The sequence below is a fragment of the Coregonus lavaretus genome (assembly GCF_964263955.1).
Source record: "Coregonus lavaretus genome assembly, chromosome: 7".
Classification (NCBI taxonomy): domain Eukaryota; kingdom Metazoa; phylum Chordata; class Actinopteri; order Salmoniformes; family Salmonidae; genus Coregonus; species Coregonus lavaretus.
In genome coordinates this window covers 26,362,909-26,380,063 of record NC_139994.1, presented here as the reverse complement: position 1 = coordinate 26,380,063, position 17,155 = coordinate 26,362,909, and the positions used below count along the sequence as shown (strand labels likewise).

The following is a 17,155-nucleotide window of genomic DNA, read 5'->3' as shown; positions in this document are numbered from 1 at the left end:
GCTGGAGTATAAAGTCACATTTTTAGCTTCACTGTACAAATGCATTTGGAGGGGAGTGTAACTTGAGGTTCTTCTGTTCAAGCAAGAAGTTAGCTCCCATATGTGGAAAGGAGACCAACTGCAGGAATGAACTATAAAGCAAAATCCCGGAAGGATGTGCAGGCTTTAAAAAGGAAGAGGAGATCTAGCTCTCCCCCTGAAATTCCACCCGAGGTAACCCTATCGCTCAACTTCTCAACCCTCTCACTGCGGTCAACGGTGCACACCAGGGGTTTTGGAGCAATCGGGAAAACCCCACTTAAGCTGAGACTGATTATGGTCCATGAAAATCACTCCGCACGTGTCCACCAGCTTCACAATTACCTAAACACATAACCTCTTATGTACTTCATAGTTTCAAAACATCCTCTGCACTTTTGGTTTGTGTCAATGCAAGGGAATGTGGATCCTCAAACAGTGTCATTTCTTTCGAGGGACCAGTCCAACTTGTTTTCAGTCTTTTTTATTTTTACAAGGACTGTACTCTCTGCTCTGTGAAAAAAACGATGGAATCGGGGGAATAAATAAAGGATTGTTTCCCGCAGACTAAAACGGTGCCTTGGTTAAAAAGGGTTACAATGACCCACAGCCAAACAGTCTCCGATCTACACACCACAACACGGGTCGCTGCCCTCATGTTTGTTATTAGATCTAGAGACTTTAGAGTTTAGTGAATTGCTTCATTTCCTCTCATTTGCGAACCATATTACTGCCAAGGCTGAGAGTTACCCTTGGTTTGAAGTCAAAGGCAACAATTATAGTAGGGGAGGGCATCATGTGACCACACTACATGAAGGAGTCACGGCATTTGTGAGTTTGTTAGTTAGAGAGGGGAAGAGACAAATTTGAGCTCCGCATCCGGCAAAAACAAATAAACTTTTTCCGGTACAGGCAGTCTTCCTATTTGACTAGCTCGCCAACAGTGGGTGTGTGTCATTCCATCCAACATTAGATTACTCCCTACTATGACAACCAATGTTCATTCACACATACTTACTTCACTGTTATTCATTCATCAGCTACAGTTTTTCAATGCAAACACTACAAAACCAAGCTAGCGTAAACACAGCACCTCAGGACATGCAATGCTATCTATACCTTGAGGGTCCACAATGAGATTCTGTAAGCACAACACCAAGACTAACTCTTCACTGCTTGAGTGGACTCAGGCGGGCTTGAAAAAAGCCTCTTGTAATAAAATGTCTGGGACCTCTGGGCTGTAGTGTGTTGAGGGGGTGAAAGGTTCTTACAATGCAGGAGCAAAGGAAGGAGAAAGGGGGGCTTTGCCACTCTATTGGCTTAAAGACCTTGGGGAAAAGCTATATGCGTAAGTAAGGTCAATCTTACATCTGATTTGTGGTGATCAGGGCTTAAGTACGTAATCTTAAGTGGGAGAGGGCCAGCCTGAGGGTACTGTAAACAGAATACCTGTCACTATCACTGCTTGGAAAGACCACCTTGAGGCTTAACGTAATCATTGGCCTTCAATTGGCCAATCTGCAGTTTATGTGTTGACTTATTTTAATGCTATCAAGGCCTAACTGCTCCTTATCTTTTAGTCACAAAGCCTGTCGCCCAAGCCTAGCTTATACGTACGGTCAATCGAGAGCAGGGGTTGGAACCTACATTATTTTCCAATAGTTTCGTTCTTTTTTTTTTTTTGTTCCACTGTTCCGATCAGAAAAATAAAGTTCTGAACAGGCCCAAACCCCCAAAAAGTAACAGTTTATTTATATAGTTCCTTTCTGTTAGTTTTAAAACCTCTGAAATCATTTTTTTTTTTACATTAAGCTCAACATTACATTTCTTCACCAATCAGCGCGGATAGACAGCTTGCTATGGAGCGGGCAAGCTATAGCCTAGTTGTTTATATGCGTGATGGACAGACAAGTGTACGCCGCAAGACGTGACTGAAATGTTGCGGGTGGGTAGAGAGCGAGAGAGGGTGGATGAGGAGGCTTGGCTTGAAGTGTTGGGCATCTTGTTATGACATGCATTATCTAAATTAGGCCAACAGAATTATACCTACCTAGGAGCGGCTTCTATGGAGGAACTTTGAATGCGTCTTAGCTTTTCATAGTTAATAAATCCAATGTGAAACGTGATAACTATAGTATCCTTACCTAGCATTGAAAAAGTTAATCAATTCTTCTCTAATTAAAAATCTAATTTCTGAATCACGCTTGTAACGTCGCCAATAGGCTATAGTAACCTATGCTTCGGAGGGAGCAGACACACACTACCAAAGATTCCCAGCTGGCAGGTAGACACTGGAATATGTTTCTGAGTGACAGAGTGAGGGCTTTGCATAGGCACTTTGTTGCGTATTTTGTGGGACAAAAAAAAGAAATGCCCGGAAGGTAAAATAACGTTATTAACGGGTTCAGATGCTTTTAAAATAACGGTTCTGTTCCGGAACAGTATAGATCACATTCATTCTCGGTTCTGATTCTGTTCCTCAATTTCGTTCTTTTACGGTTTTCTGTTCTGTTCTCTGAACCGGTTCCAACCCCTAGTCGAGATAAAAAAAATTCTCACAAAGCAATAGTTGGGATAAAGCAGAAAGACAAAATCTCAGTGTCATGTGACAAAACAAAGTCATCTTCTAATACGTACTGGTGTATTTCTCTTGCCCTTAGTTCCCCGTGGCAGACAGTCCCAGTCCAAGGAAATCTTTCAACAGCCTAAAGGTTCTGTCAAAAGCTGTGGTGGGCCCCTTATGGTGCTGGTGGCCGCTAACATGAGTGAACTTTACAGGACCCTGGCAGACACTGTGGCTCACAGATTAGCAGAGACGAGGTGTGTTGACAAGACTCTACCCGAGCAGAATGCAAATTAGCCTTGGAATGGCCAGATCTCAACTGGCAGAGAGCATGAATGAAGGGATAGGAAGGATAGCATTGGCATGACGATGTTAGCAACAGACTCTGACGGAGTATGAAGAGGAGTTTTAGTCTGTTCCCAAAGATTTCTAACAAGCTTATCTAGTCCTGTGTGTGAGGACATGTCGAAGCATTTCGCTAAATTAACATAATGTCCTGTAAAAGGTTGAGAATATCAGTGGAAAATCTGAAGCGAGCATTAACATATTACACTCAGGGCTTATCAAACACGCACACAGCAAAGTGGCATGTGTGTGTGGCGCTTGGCAATCATTCAAATACACTTTTACAACTGTACTGGGACCTGTAAACCCCAAGTGCTCCAAATGCAAGTGTGGCATTGATATATCGACTGACAGATCCAAGATCCAGGCATATAAACATCAGGTTTAACATTTCTATACTGCATGGGTCCATTTAACGATGGGTTGAATGAACCTGAGCCTGAAAATTAAACAAATGCAGCACACGTGCCCTGTGATGTCATCTAAATGCACACAGTTGCATTATGGGTGGTCATTAAAATAATTGATGGTATTGCATACGTTTCTGATTCCGAGCATGCTGTTTGTGCTTGGAGATATCAATGTTGTCCGTAGCACACATCAATGGCTGCATGTTCTATGCAAAACAAAAATTATTTTTTCCACAGGATTACTGATTAGATGGTAATGACCATTGCTCGTGTTGAACTTGAGTAATCTTCATGAATGAAGCTTGAAGTACCCATCTACTGCTATAGGTCAGTGGCTGTGTGTGAATTGATGCAGTGGCCAGCTGTGTATTTGTTACATGTCAGTGTTCAGTTCCGTGTGTGTGCCTTACACTGCTCTTTCCTGGTCTCTGATGAGCAAGTCAGCTGCCAATCTCCTCCTAGCCAGTCGCCACCCACCTGCCAAAATCCAAGTATCTGCTTTGGCGGCAGAAACAAGATCTGTCACGGAACCCTTGTGCGACCTGGGAATATCCCAGTGGTCAGCGGCTTTGGTGGGCGGCGGCTCCTTTTATGCTCATTCTTCCATTTCTCCCCACAGAGGGCCGGAGCCCAGCCAAGCAGCCCTCAGGGATCATTAGGAGGACCTTTAAAGATGAGCACCAGCGTTTTCCTCTGAGCAACACAGTGTCAGCTCTACCACGGACACCTGAAACCACCAGGTCCAGACGGGATCGTTTTAGGATAATGTGAGGTCTGTGTCTTGTCTTGTGCATGTGCTTTGTTTTTCTCCCCGGGTCTCCCTTTCTCTTTCTTAGTTTTTCTCAACGGGTCTTTGTTTTCATTTTCTCACCGGGTCTATCGGTTTCTCTCATTCTCGCTATCTCCTTGTTTTTCATAAACACTCAAAGCTCGAACAAACACTGAGCGATTCTAAATGCATATTTTCTCAGTTTCTCTTTCTCAGCCATGCTTGTTTGGTGTTTCACACTTAACAAGGCAAGGCTTTTGTGCTTGGCAACAGAGGTATTTGCCTGTTCTGTCACAGAAATATAAATAAATAGCCTTGTTTTGTTTGGAGACAGTACAAAGAAACCAAATCTAGTAAACATGAGATGAAAGAGGGAAGCCCATAAAACACATTGTTTCAAATGATGGATAATAACTTTTTGCCACACATTAAAATACAGAAACGGCCTGACCACTGATCTAACAGAGAATGTGAGAGCGGGGAGGATATGCAGGAATCAAAGACCAGCCATGGTTGAGTCTGTAGTAATGTATTTTCACAAAGAGGCTTTGGAGAATCCCAAAGGCGCCATTAAACATCTGTACAGACCGCACTACCTTTCCTCCAGGATAAAGAGGTAAAGCAGAAAGGAGAGGGTTAGGTACAAAGCAGAGCTCACCGCTTCCCGATAGAATGATCGCTATGTATGAGTGATTTTCCATTTCACCGCAGTCTATGCAAATTCACATTATGAATCAATTTTTCTGTGCACTTCTTAAGCCCTCCATTTTGAATACAGCGCTAGGCAACGTAAAATGCCACGACCTCACCTGCTCGCTTCCTGGCGCTCTCTGCTGCGATGAAATACTTCATCATTGTGTCTGCTCTTACATTGCTGTGACACCTTACATACATTACATGGTACAAACTGGCAAGGCGTGTTGTTAACCGAAACACATGGCAAGTCAAAGACTGTTTATCACGAATGGTCTCTAGGTGAGAGGAAAACCAGTTAAATGGCTGATCAGAGTTAAACCCGATAAAAATTGCAAGATCATCCCTCTGGCTCAATAGGCCTAAAATGGATTTGAATTTGGTGGAGCCTACAGATAACACAAATCATATCTGTTCAGTTGTCTTGATATACAACAAAGAAATTCACTTTTTGTGTGAATGCTTGTTCTTAAAAGTCCTTCACAGAGAGAGAAAGTGTTAACTTTCTTTTTTTAAATATTGTATACATTGATGCTTTGGCAATTTTTATGCAATGTTTCTCATGCAAATAAAGCAATTTGAATTTGAAAGAAAGTGTGTGTGTGAGAGAAAGAAAGAAAGAGAGAAAGCGAGAGGGAGAGAATGTGTTCACTCTAAAATAGAGTGCCTTGAAACATGGCATTGGACCGTGAGAGAAAAACTGGGATAAGCTTTCATCATGACAACTAATCCAGCAGCCATCTTTCACTGCGTGTGCCTTGTGTCACGCTGAAGGACAAACACCAAAATAACCTTCTCTCCTAGAAAAGTGACACATAGAGTAAAATGGGAGAGAAAGAGGGAGGGATGGAGAGAGAGAGCTGGATGATATGAGGATAGAAAGAAAGAGGAGTGCATTAGAGAGAGACCACATGAGAAAGAGAGAGTGATAATCAACAATGAAGACAGTACACTCCCAACCACACACACACACACACACACACAGCTGCAGAGAGACGGTGGAGACAAACAGTCCTGTTTGTAGCGGGCGGCTAGCAGGCGTGGCGCTAAGTCTTGGCAGAGACCATTAAGTGTGAGCATGTGATAAATGCACTGGGCTCCACAGACCTGAAGTTCTCATTACTCTGTGTGCAGTAGAGAGCTGCAGAGGCATCGCTCATGAAGGGTGGGGGAGCCATTGGCTGTGTGTGTGTGTGCGCGTGCGTGTTTCTCAGTGCATGCGTATGTGTGACTGTGTACATATCCGCCTGTGTCCAACTTGACCAACACAATGCTATTCATATCAATCATTCACTCCCATTCATATTTCTTCGGCACCGGAGGGCATAGCATTTTGGGAAATAGAGTACAGTGAGAGGGGAGGTGGCATGGCATCATAAGCCTTCTGTTATCGGGCTCCTTGGAAACACACTTTGTGGTCTTAGCGTCTCATTCCGTTGCCCTTCCTGAACTGTATTTCTGCCCTTCCTGTCGCTCTTGGCTGCCATCTGTGGAATTTCCACAGGCGACTCCAAAGTCGCCAAGCAGAACCACTTTGGGGACAAGGGAGGGCTGCATCAGACAAATAGCTAGCGGAAAGAAAGAGCCAACGTTGCCTGGAGGAAGGAGCCGGGGGGGGGGGGGGTTTGGGGGTATTGACATTATATGTATTATATGTTTGAAGCCAGTAGCCCTCAAGATGGACAAGTTAGAAGGGAAAGGGAAAGGGGATACCTAGTCAGTTACACAACTGAATGTATTCAACCGAAATGTGTCTTCCACATTTAACCCGACCCCTCTGAATCAGAGAGGTGCGGGGGGGCTTCCTTAATCGACGTCCACATCATTGGCGCCCTAAAGCCACTCTAAAGTGTCTTCCATGCAAATGTAAGAACAGAGAGAGACAGCAGGGCCCACGAAACGATCAAGTCACTATGATTCAGATTGATCATTTCATGATTATTTTATGAACTTCAAATAAAAGGGGGACCTCTGTTTTCACATCGCATCAGTCATTCCCCTCTTCGCTTGTCAGAGGGAAAACATAAAGGGGAGGGCAAGAGACTGTTAGTAAACTAGTAGAAAGAGGAGGAAGGGAAGCGCTACTAAGGTACACAAATCAAATTCAAATTAGGGATAATTGGAAAAGCTGTTCAAAAGAGGACATTGTATTATTTATTTGTGCTCCCTGAGGAAGGCCATGCAGCCGAAACGCGTCAGATAAAAAAAAAAAAAACTTGTTTCTATTGAACATGCCATACTAATAAAGGCATTTTAATTAATTATATGAAGAGTGCCTTGGTCCTCCATTCTTTTTGATGACTGTTAGTAAACTGTTTGAAAGAGAGAGATTCTCAATGAAAACAAGGATGCCAAACAACGAGTAATGGTTGCTAAAGAAAAGAGGCGAAAGATAAACGTCAGAACTCCGAGGAATGATTAGACAGATGAAGGGTTTTAAAAATAGGCCCTCACTCATCAGGGAGAGATGTGAAGCAGGACCGGAGGGTCCCTCGTTCCCCCCCCCCCCCCCCTCCTATTTTTTTCACTTTCGCCTTCTCTGACATTTTTCTACCCCCCCCTCTCCCAACGCTCTTTCTTCTGCTTCTCTCTCTTCAATCATCCTTCTTTCAAATTCGGATCATTCCTCAATGTCTCTTGAACTCGAATCGCCATAGTCTTTTTAGCTGTACTTCTGTAGTTTCTCTCTTCTCTTCTCTCCCCATGTCACTTTGCTTTCTCCCCTCTCATTTTGGCCTACCCCCTGCTGCTTTGGTCCACTTCGTTTGATCACTCGGTACTCAGAACAGCCTCTAACACCACGCATGTCGTACAATGTTATGTTATACAACCCTGGCTTCTGATCCCAGGACAGTTCCAAACACAGTGATCCTCCTCAGAGCAGCCAGCTACTGTACCAGTCTCATCTAGGGCATATTAACTCTGTCAACAAAGGATGACATTGTCTTTCTGTCCTCAGCCAAGTCTCTAACCACGAGTCCTTAAAACACTGTCTGTGATAGTAGAGCTATCATAGATAGATAGAAAGGACTGACCGTCCTCTCAAGCTCTCATTCTCTTGAAATTACCGATACCCAACCGATACTGCAACCTTCCTGAGAGTGCACGTCTCTGAGCCTTACTGTTTGTGAGAAAGTGTGTGTGTGTATCTCTTTGTGTACAGCAAGTGTGTGTTTCTGTGAGCCCATCGATTGCTCCATTTTCCTATACCTTTCCGCATTCATCAGTCTCCTTTGACAGTTTGTCAGTGTGTGTCTGTGAGTCCATAGGGACAGAAGCTGTGGCCACCTTTCTTCTAAAAATAGACTAGTCTTTAGTGTCCCTGTCACTCGGCTGGACCGGCTGACACAGTGATAATTGGGGGGGGGGGGGGGGGGGCTGAAGGCAATAGTGAGACATGGGAGTGACTCCCAAGCAAGAAGGCTTTGAATCACAGAAGTGCTTTTCTTTCTGGGCTCTGCTCCCTGGTGGGCATACTACCTAACAACTAGCCCTGTCAGACTTTAGCAAGATTTCAAGTGATTGGTGTGTGTCAGTGTGTGTTTCTGTCAGAGCAAGTGGATGTATGCATTTGTGTGTGTATGTATGCGTGTGTGTGTGAAGCAATCGGAGTGCCTCAGTCTCCCTTCTGCGGCACTTTGAGAAAAAGGTTGTGTCATGCCCCATGGTGAGGACATCCCAGAGCTGGGTTTCTGCGGTCACTCTCTCCCTGGACAGCCGGCTGCTGGGGAATCGATACTTTGACCTCCAGTGCTGTTCTGTGTTAGCATAGAAGTGCATAATGGGAGCGCTCCAGGTGCTAGAGTGTGAGAGCTAAGTGCCTGTTAAACCAACATCGGTGGCCCGAGATGTCATCTTACCACATGAATCGAAAGCCAAAATGTGACTGCTCTCGTTTCCCTTATCGCTATACTATTCTGTAGAGTCTCGTTCTTTTCCTCTTTCACCCTGTTCCACTGTATGTCATCCTCCTCTTTTTCTCATTGCTCTTTTGCGTTCGCTCTGCTCACCATGTCTTCATCCTCCCCCTTAAACTCTCCCTCTCTCCGCTCTTTCTCTTTTGATTTAAATGGAGTTTGACGTTTCTATGTCCTGGCAACTTGAGTGTTATTGACAGAGCTTTTGTCTTCTAACCTTCAGCGGTGGCCTCTCCTCAATAGGGGGTGAATATGTGGGGCTGGTGTTTATTCACAATTATACAATGGGTGGGTCTAATCCTGAATGCTGATTGGTTAAAAGCTCCTTAGCCACTTATCAAGAACATGCCAAAGGCATGTAGAAAGTAGTAGAAAGAGATCTTTAGAAATGATCCAAAGCACTCCGGTTACACTCTTCAGATGGAAACCCGGGCAGAAGACAGGCCCTTTTAATACGGTCTCCTCATTTTCCATCTACCTGAGCTATTAGATGATGAGCATGAAACAAGTATTGTATAAATAAGGATTGATGTTGCGCTCCCCTTGGGTTATTGGACAAAACACGCAAACAAATTTCACTTAACACTACACAGCGGTAGTGGCATTGTGAGCATTTTGTCATTAAGCCCAATGGTTGGCCTGTCACCTGGGGATCGATGTGCTAAGACTCTGTGACAGTCTCCTCCTCTGAGGGATGGAAGGAAGGCAGACGGCGACAGTTCCCATGGTTTCCCCTGCCCGCCTCATCGATCGCAGCCGAGGAGAGGAGGAACGTTGATTTGTGTCACATTTTTTTGCCGTGAAGCCGACTCAGAACCCACCTTACTTGCTGTAGCTACATTTTCAGGAAGGGCGGAGTACCAGTATAAGGTATCCTCCATTCTAGATTTAGGGGGGAGGCAGTAGAAGCATTCTGAGGAAGTCACTCGTTGATTGAAAACCTTGTAGAGGACAGGTGAAAACCCCATAATCAAATGTACAAAGTGGACATTCTATACAGGTTGGGTATAATTTCAATGTCGCCCCTTTTGGCTTAAGGTATGCCCCATTTTCAAATTATTTAAAACTGACCCTATGTTAACCACTCAACTTGGTGTGAGTGAGGAAAGGCTACCCCTGCAATTACATTTGAGAATCATCTCACATGCTTTTCCAGTAGCCTGATTTAGCGTCAAAACAGCTGAAAATTCAGGTGAGCCAACATTCTATCCAAATACTGACTAAAATTAATTGCTGTGGCACAATGACTGACAACTCGTCAACACGCCCAAAACTAACAGGGTTTCCCCACACCTAGGCTGAATGGTCTACCCACACCTCTGTTGAGTGTTACCGTGTCTATTTTCACCTTTACTCTCAGCGACATTCCCTGTACAAAGCTGACCTCGGCACACCTACAAGTGCAGCAGTCCCATTCAAACCCACACAAAGGATTCTGCCAACATGGCTGATAGGAGGACAAGAGCTGCGAGGAGACCCGTCTGTCCGCAAAAATAACCTATCCACAGCCCGTTAGCTAACCAAGGCCGTCTAGTCACTCAAACGGCCTTAACGAAGGTTGAGGGCAATGGGGTAGTAGAGCTGACACTGAAGTGTGCTGCTTTGTGTGCCTGTGTGTCATTGGGCAGCCACGTCCTTGCGTGTGCAAACTAGTGATGGGGGGGGGGAAATGAATAGTTACATGTTGGGACATTATTTTTGACAATATTTCGTATCATTTTGACAATAATCGCAATATTATTTTTGCGCTAGTTGGTTGCACCAAAACTCCAGTATTTTTCCTTCATAGCTTGTTCTCCATCTTCTTTTTAAATAGAGCGCCAATTTGTTTTCAGCACTTTTAGTCCCTCTGCAGCAGACATATGGTGAGCAATATGTTTGGAACATCGAATCGCAATAAAATCACAGTATAAAATCGCAATACATATCGTATTGGCCCCTAAGTATTGTGATAATATCGTATCGTGAGGTCCCTGGCAATTCCCAGCCCTAGTGCCAACATTGAGAGAGATCAGAGTAATATTGTTAGGGCCACACACAATGGACTTAGCTAACCATATGTCTCCAGAGCTTATACAAGTGGTGCCACTTTAGATATTGCGCCAGTAACTGCATCAAGGTTGTGATCGGCATTGCTATAGGGGGATTACAATACTTTGGCTTTGGAACTTTGCTGATCGAGTAAAGTGCATTATGAAATCAAAATGGCTGGGCTGAGAACAGAAGTGCTCAAAGTGAAATCTAACCATGTCTTGCAATAGGAGAGAAACTAGTTGGTACTCACAGTCTAGAATCTGCTGAGACAGGCAGGTGCAGCGTCCAATCAGTCACTATCGTTGACGTTCACAAAGGTTCAGGAAGAAGAGAGGGAGGTGGGAGGTGGGGGTGGACCCCCGCAGAGTGGTCCTCAGCAAAGTCCTGTGATAACAAGAACAACATTTAATCAGAAATGTCGACTTTTATAAACACACAACAAAATGGCCCCATCTTGTTTTCACTTCACCCCTCTGACTGTCCCACCCAGGGTTTGTGATTGTGGTTAGGGAGACAGAGTGGGAGTGATAATGTAATCAGCATTCAAACATTTGGATAAACAGATAACCGGGAGAAATCACATTGTAGGATTTTTAATGATTTTATTTGCAAATTATGGTGGAAAATAAGTATTTGGTCACCTACAAACAAGCAAGATTTCTGTCTCTCACAGACCTGTAACTTCTTCTTTAAGAGGCTCCTCTGTCCTCCACTCGTTACCTGTATTAATGGCACCTGTTTGAACTTGTTATCAGTATAAAAGACACCTGTCCACAACCTCAAACAGTCACACTCCAAACTCCACTATGGCCAAGACCAAAGAGCTGTCAAAGGACACCAGAAACAAAATTGTAGACCTGCACCAGGCTGGGAAGACTGAATCTGCAATAGGTAAGCAGCTTGGTTTGAAGAAATCAACTGTGGGAGCAATTATTAGGAAATGGAAGACATACAAGACCACTGATAATCTCCCTCGATCTGGGGCCCCACGCAAGATCTCACCCCGTGGGGTCAAAATGATCACAAGAACGGTGAGCAAAAATCCCAGAACCACACGGGGGGACCTAGTGAATGACCTGCAGAGAGCTGGGACCAAAGTAACAAAGCCTACCATCAGTAACACACTACGCTGCCAGGGACTCAAATCCTGCAGTGCCAGACGTGTCCCCCTGCTTAAGCCAGTACATGTCCAGGCCTGTCTGAAGTTTGCTAGAGTGCATTTGGATGATCCAGAAGAGGATTGGGAGAATGTCATATGGTCAGATGAAACCAAAATAGAACTTTTTGGTCAAAACTCAACTCGTCGTGTTTGGAGGACAAAGAATGCTGAGTTGCATCCAAAGAACACCATACCTACTGTGAAGCATGGGGGTGGAAAATCATGCTTTGGGGCTGTTTTTCTGCAAAGGGACCAGGACGACTGATCCGTGTAAAGGAAAGAATGAATGGGACCATGTATCGTGAGATTTTGAGTGAAAACCACCTTCCATCAGCAAGGGCATTGAAGATGAAACGTGGCTGGGTCTTTCAGCATGACAATGATCCCAAACACACCGCCCGAGCAACGAAGGAGTGGCTTCGTAAGAAGCATTTCAAGGTCCTGGAGTGGCCTAGCCAGTCTCCAGATCTCAACCCCATAGAAAATCTTTGGAGGGAGTTGAAAGTCCGTGTTGCCCAGCGACAGCCCCAAAACATCACTGCTCTAGAGGAGATCTGCATGGAGGAATGGGCCAAAATACCAGCAACAGTGTGTGAAAACCTTGTGAAGACTTACAGAAAACGTTTGACCTGTGTCATTGCCAACAAAGGGTATATAACAAAGTATTGAGAAACTTTTGTTGTTGATCAAATACTTATTTTCCACCATCATTTGCAAATAAATTCATTAAAAATCCTACAATGTGATTTTCTGGATTTTTTTTCCTCATTTTGTCTGTCATAGTTGACGTGTACCTATGATGAAAATTACAGGCCTCTCTCATCTTTTTAAGTGGGAGAACTTGCACAATTGGTGGCTGACTAAATACTTTTTCCCCCCACTGTAAATCAGCATGTTGTTTGTGCAACAGTATCTCCTAAATCAAAGAGGAATACACGAAGCATGAATATGTTAGCTACATGAAGTAGCTAAGAGAATACATTCAATTTACCCAAAGATTATAGGGTCCTCTAGGAAACACGTAACAACAATTTGGCTCCTACCCTGTCACAATAACTCCTCCCTGGCATTTTCATTCGTTGTCATGTCAAACAACACTGTATTCAAAGTGCCCACTTTTATATTCTAACTATATAATTAGAATAATCGTTTTATTTCCATGATTCCACAGTTTACCCAAGTGTTTTGCTCTAAATTGCAAGTCAAATTGCAATTGCAACATTTGGTAAAAAATATGGCCTAGATTGTTTGCCAATATTGTGCAGCCCTACACGGCAGCGTGGAAATGATCTCAAATGAGTGCAGGAAATGCAGAAATTGATGAAAATGCTGAAAATAATTGGTTGAATGTGGTTGAAGTTGAATTGAACAGTATAAAACAATCAGAATGGAGAAAATCACTTAGAATGTATGTGTTACCACTCTAGGGTCACACACACTACTCAGAAAGCAAATGTAGAACTTTTATTATTCAAAAACATAAAATACAGTCAAATACCGTTTTTTGGGTAAATACCGTGATATGATATTTTCGCCATATCGCCCAACCCTAGCCAAGAGTGGATGACGGTCAAAACCTCAATGATGACCTCAACATGGTCCACTATTAGTGGGAAATGGCGGTCAGTGGCATTAGGTTTGCCTGACGACATCCAAGTAAATAAATCTGTATCATAAAATGATGGCACAATCTGGCTGTCGGCAAATGTAACTATTTTAATTCCAAAAAAATTTAAGTAAAGAACTATCATTACAATAACATAATTGCTTAATGAGCTATTAGATGACCATCTTAAACAAAAACAATCAATGTTAAAAGTAGCCTTTTTTGTTAAATAACCTTTACTAATTTGACTAACGAGCGTGAGCTCAAGAGTTAAACACACAACGGAGCCCCACAGGAGACTGGCTGAGGCTCTCTAATCTTACCAGAGACGAACATGACCACTGAGGTGAGGCCAAAGCAAACCTGCTACCGTGGCAACGGCAACCCAGAGAGACCACCAAGCCAATAGGAAGCCGAATAAGAGACGAATCCAAAGGCTCTAAGCCCTCAGGCCTTGTAATGGCCCTATTGTTATGATCCATCATCCGGCTGTATTATCCTGTCACTGGCTTTTTATCTTGTACTTTCTCCAACAAAACAATGTTTTGGAAGGTTTTATCCTGATTTGATCTGCCATTGTTTTGGCATTTTGCCCATTTCACCCTCTGCTGCCTTTCCCATTCTCAATCTGTCCGTCAGCTCGCCTTCCTCTGTTTGAGTCAGGATTTGTAATACATATTTTTTTTATATTCCACAACGAGCCTAGTTGTTGCATTTCTGTTGATCTACCATCTCTTTATCCATCACTTTCACCCAAAGTACACCCTCTTTCTTCGTTCCATTGCCCTTTCATTTTAGAAATGCCTTTGTTTATATTGCTTGTCCCATGATAATGGTGTTCTCTTTATGATCTTTTTACACTGCCAATGGGTTTTTAGTACATCATGTCAGAACTTCATTGAGTGTTTGATGCATGCTTAATCAAGTTGTCTATCTGTCTTGTTGTTTGATTACTGGATGAATTAGATGTTTGGCTGACGCCGGGCAGTTGTCCAGAGTTGGTCTTTCAATGGCTTAATGTGTTTGGCCAATTAATTACTCCATTGATGTATTTTGGAGATTTATTGAGAGCGGTTTGACTTTGGGAGAAAATTATGGAATGCTAGGACAGAGATCAATGCAGCTCGCTTGGTCATATCTCCAGCCATTCCAAAGACATACTGCCTGTCCTCATAGACGGAACGTTTGGGTAATGGAGCGATTTTTCATGTTGATTCCCAGTTTCACTCTAGGCAAGGCAGTGGAAAATCCTCTAAAATAGGTCACCAATCTGAGAGCGTGATTGTGTAAAAGGGTGTGCCTGTGACATCTACCTCTCATGTCCAACAAATCTAGAGTGAATATATCTGGATTTTTCCATGAGCTGAGACAAAGACCAATAAATAAAGGAAGAGAGGGAGAGAATAAGAGCAGGCAGAAATGGGGTGATGCAGAGGTAAAGAAAATGGAAATATGAAAGAATGATGCAATGGACTTAAATAGTAGATGTGGGGGGGGGGGGTGTAAGGTTGACTAAGTGGCAGAGAGAAAAAAAAAGCAAGGAAGACTGGAAAAAATACGATGAGAGACAGAGACGTTGAAGAAAAGTTCAGCTGAAAGAGGGCAGACAGAGACAGAGACAAACTACATACAAGAACGTTCTGAGAAAGGAGGCTGCAGTCCTATAATGGGTTTACAATTGGCTGATGCAGTGACAGGTGTGTGTAGGTGTGTGCGTGTTTTATACTTTGCAGCAAAGTCACTACAGAGAGTTCAGAGAGGGTTCATCTGATCTTGGGTTTTTAAGCCAAATTGTATCAGCAAAAAGAGACGGTCTTTGGGTAGACTTGGACACACTCCAGCTGACTAAACTGAGCCATACTAGATTTTTTATCAGCTATCAGTACAAGTTTACTTACAAAATACAACTATTCAGGTAATAACAACTTGTGTGATGACAGTGTCTATGTTCAACTTGTTTTGTTCATCTCCATTTAATTAACGCATTTCAACTTTGAAATTATAAGGCTCAATGCTGTGTATACCATCAGATTTTTTTTTTTTTTTAAAGGCTACAAGATGGACAAGTTTTCATCAAGTGAGCCCTTAGAGAAACTATCTTGACTTTTTAATGGAGTCTGTCAGACTTCCACTAAAGTGAGTGCAAAGACAAATGAGTGCTCCAGAAACTTTACTCTGGATTAGTCCAATGTTCAGAAGTGACATGGCTGGGTGTAGGAGCACCTATCTTTCCCGCTTGTTTGAGTTCCTCGTTCCGAGGTGCCCATTTTCTCATTCATCTTCAAGCCTATCTCCTCTTCAATCTGACATAAACCACATGTACACTTCTCTCAATGTGTCCCTCAAGAACAAAGACGGCTCCTCAAGGAGATTGGGCCTGAACGCTAGCAGACATGATTATGTGACCAATGATAAATGAGTTCTAACGAGTATCCCGGCCTGCCTTAACAGAGTCCATTTTCTCAATCCATCCCCGTGGCAACACTGGGTCGTAATGAGGCTCATCCTCGTTAGGCCATGATTCATTGACTCCACTCCTTCTCCGACTTAATGAACCTCCGCTTCCTTCCTCCTCTCTTTTCCTTTCCACTCAACTCCTCTCTAAAATGTCCATCCCACTTTCTCAAGCATGTCCTCCTCGCCGATCCTTCTGTTTGTATTAGGACTCCTGACTTTCTTCTTGTCTCATCTTCTGTTTCACTTTCTCTCCAGTGTTCTGTCTATTCTTTCATTCTTTCACTACTTTATTCCCCTCTTTTTTCCCCTCTCTCTTCCTGTTCGGTCTCTTGTCTTCTTTTCTGTCACTTCTCATCCAGCTCTGTCCAACAGCCTGACAGTTAGGTCAGAACCATCACTTGTGATCAATAGGTGTGACCTCACTTCCTGTTAAGAAATTAAATTATTCACTTCTTCCTGTCGCCCAACCAATCAGGCCATTTCCAGTCTGTCACAGAAGACCTTACTTCTGAGTGCTGAACATCCTTGAGGAATAACCATAAACATTCCCAATGTCTCACAAAACCATGGCGGAGAGCGTTTCATCATGGGAGGAATGTTACTACTCTACACTAGACAGTTCTAATGATACAATACCGCTGATATTTTCTGGATGGGACTCAGAGGAGAAAGAATGTCTGTTTTGAGTGTGTGTGCACGCGTGTCCAACGGAGATGATGCATCTCAGCCCCTCTTGAAGCCATTTGCTGGTTGCCCTTGGTAACAGGTGGTGAGGGATCTCTGCTTTAACAGGGTGTAATAAGAAATCAAAGTCATCACCGCACACCGGGTGGAATGATCGATACGCCCTCCACCAGCCATACTGGAAGGGCACGGACACACACACACACACACACACAGATACACACACTCTACACATGTCTAATTTTCAACTCACACATTAGCTGTTGTTTTGTTTAATAATATGCAGGCTTCATGACAGGTCAGTACTCATATTCTCTGCCCCAGTTCTAAATGGTTGAAGGCTAAAACTACGTTCCTATACACACCAACATCAATAAAGCCTGTTTTCATATACAATTTAGTAACGATGTGCCACAGGGGTTAATCTCGGGAACCCTCTGTTTTCCACGGGATTGTCTGTCTGTGTGACACTTCTAGGATATGCCATTTGGGACGTCGCA

The 17,155-nt window shown here is 43.5% G+C and overlaps 1 protein-coding gene across 1 annotated transcript in view; it reads right to left on the bottom strand.

The window, feature by feature from the left end:
• LOC311132476 (uncharacterized protein) overlaps positions 1–17,155 on the bottom strand; it is a gene marked incomplete at its 5' end in the record, with an annotated part of 85,360 nt that overhangs the window by 2,983 nt on the left and 65,222 nt on the right. The window contains one exon of the mRNA XM_084165762.1: positions 11,000–11,133. Within this exon, the coding sequence (XP_084021888.1) occupies positions 11,059–11,133 (75 nt within the window). The 3' untranslated portion in view covers positions 11,000–11,058. The remainder of the gene's footprint in view (positions 1–10,999; positions 11,134–17,155) is intronic.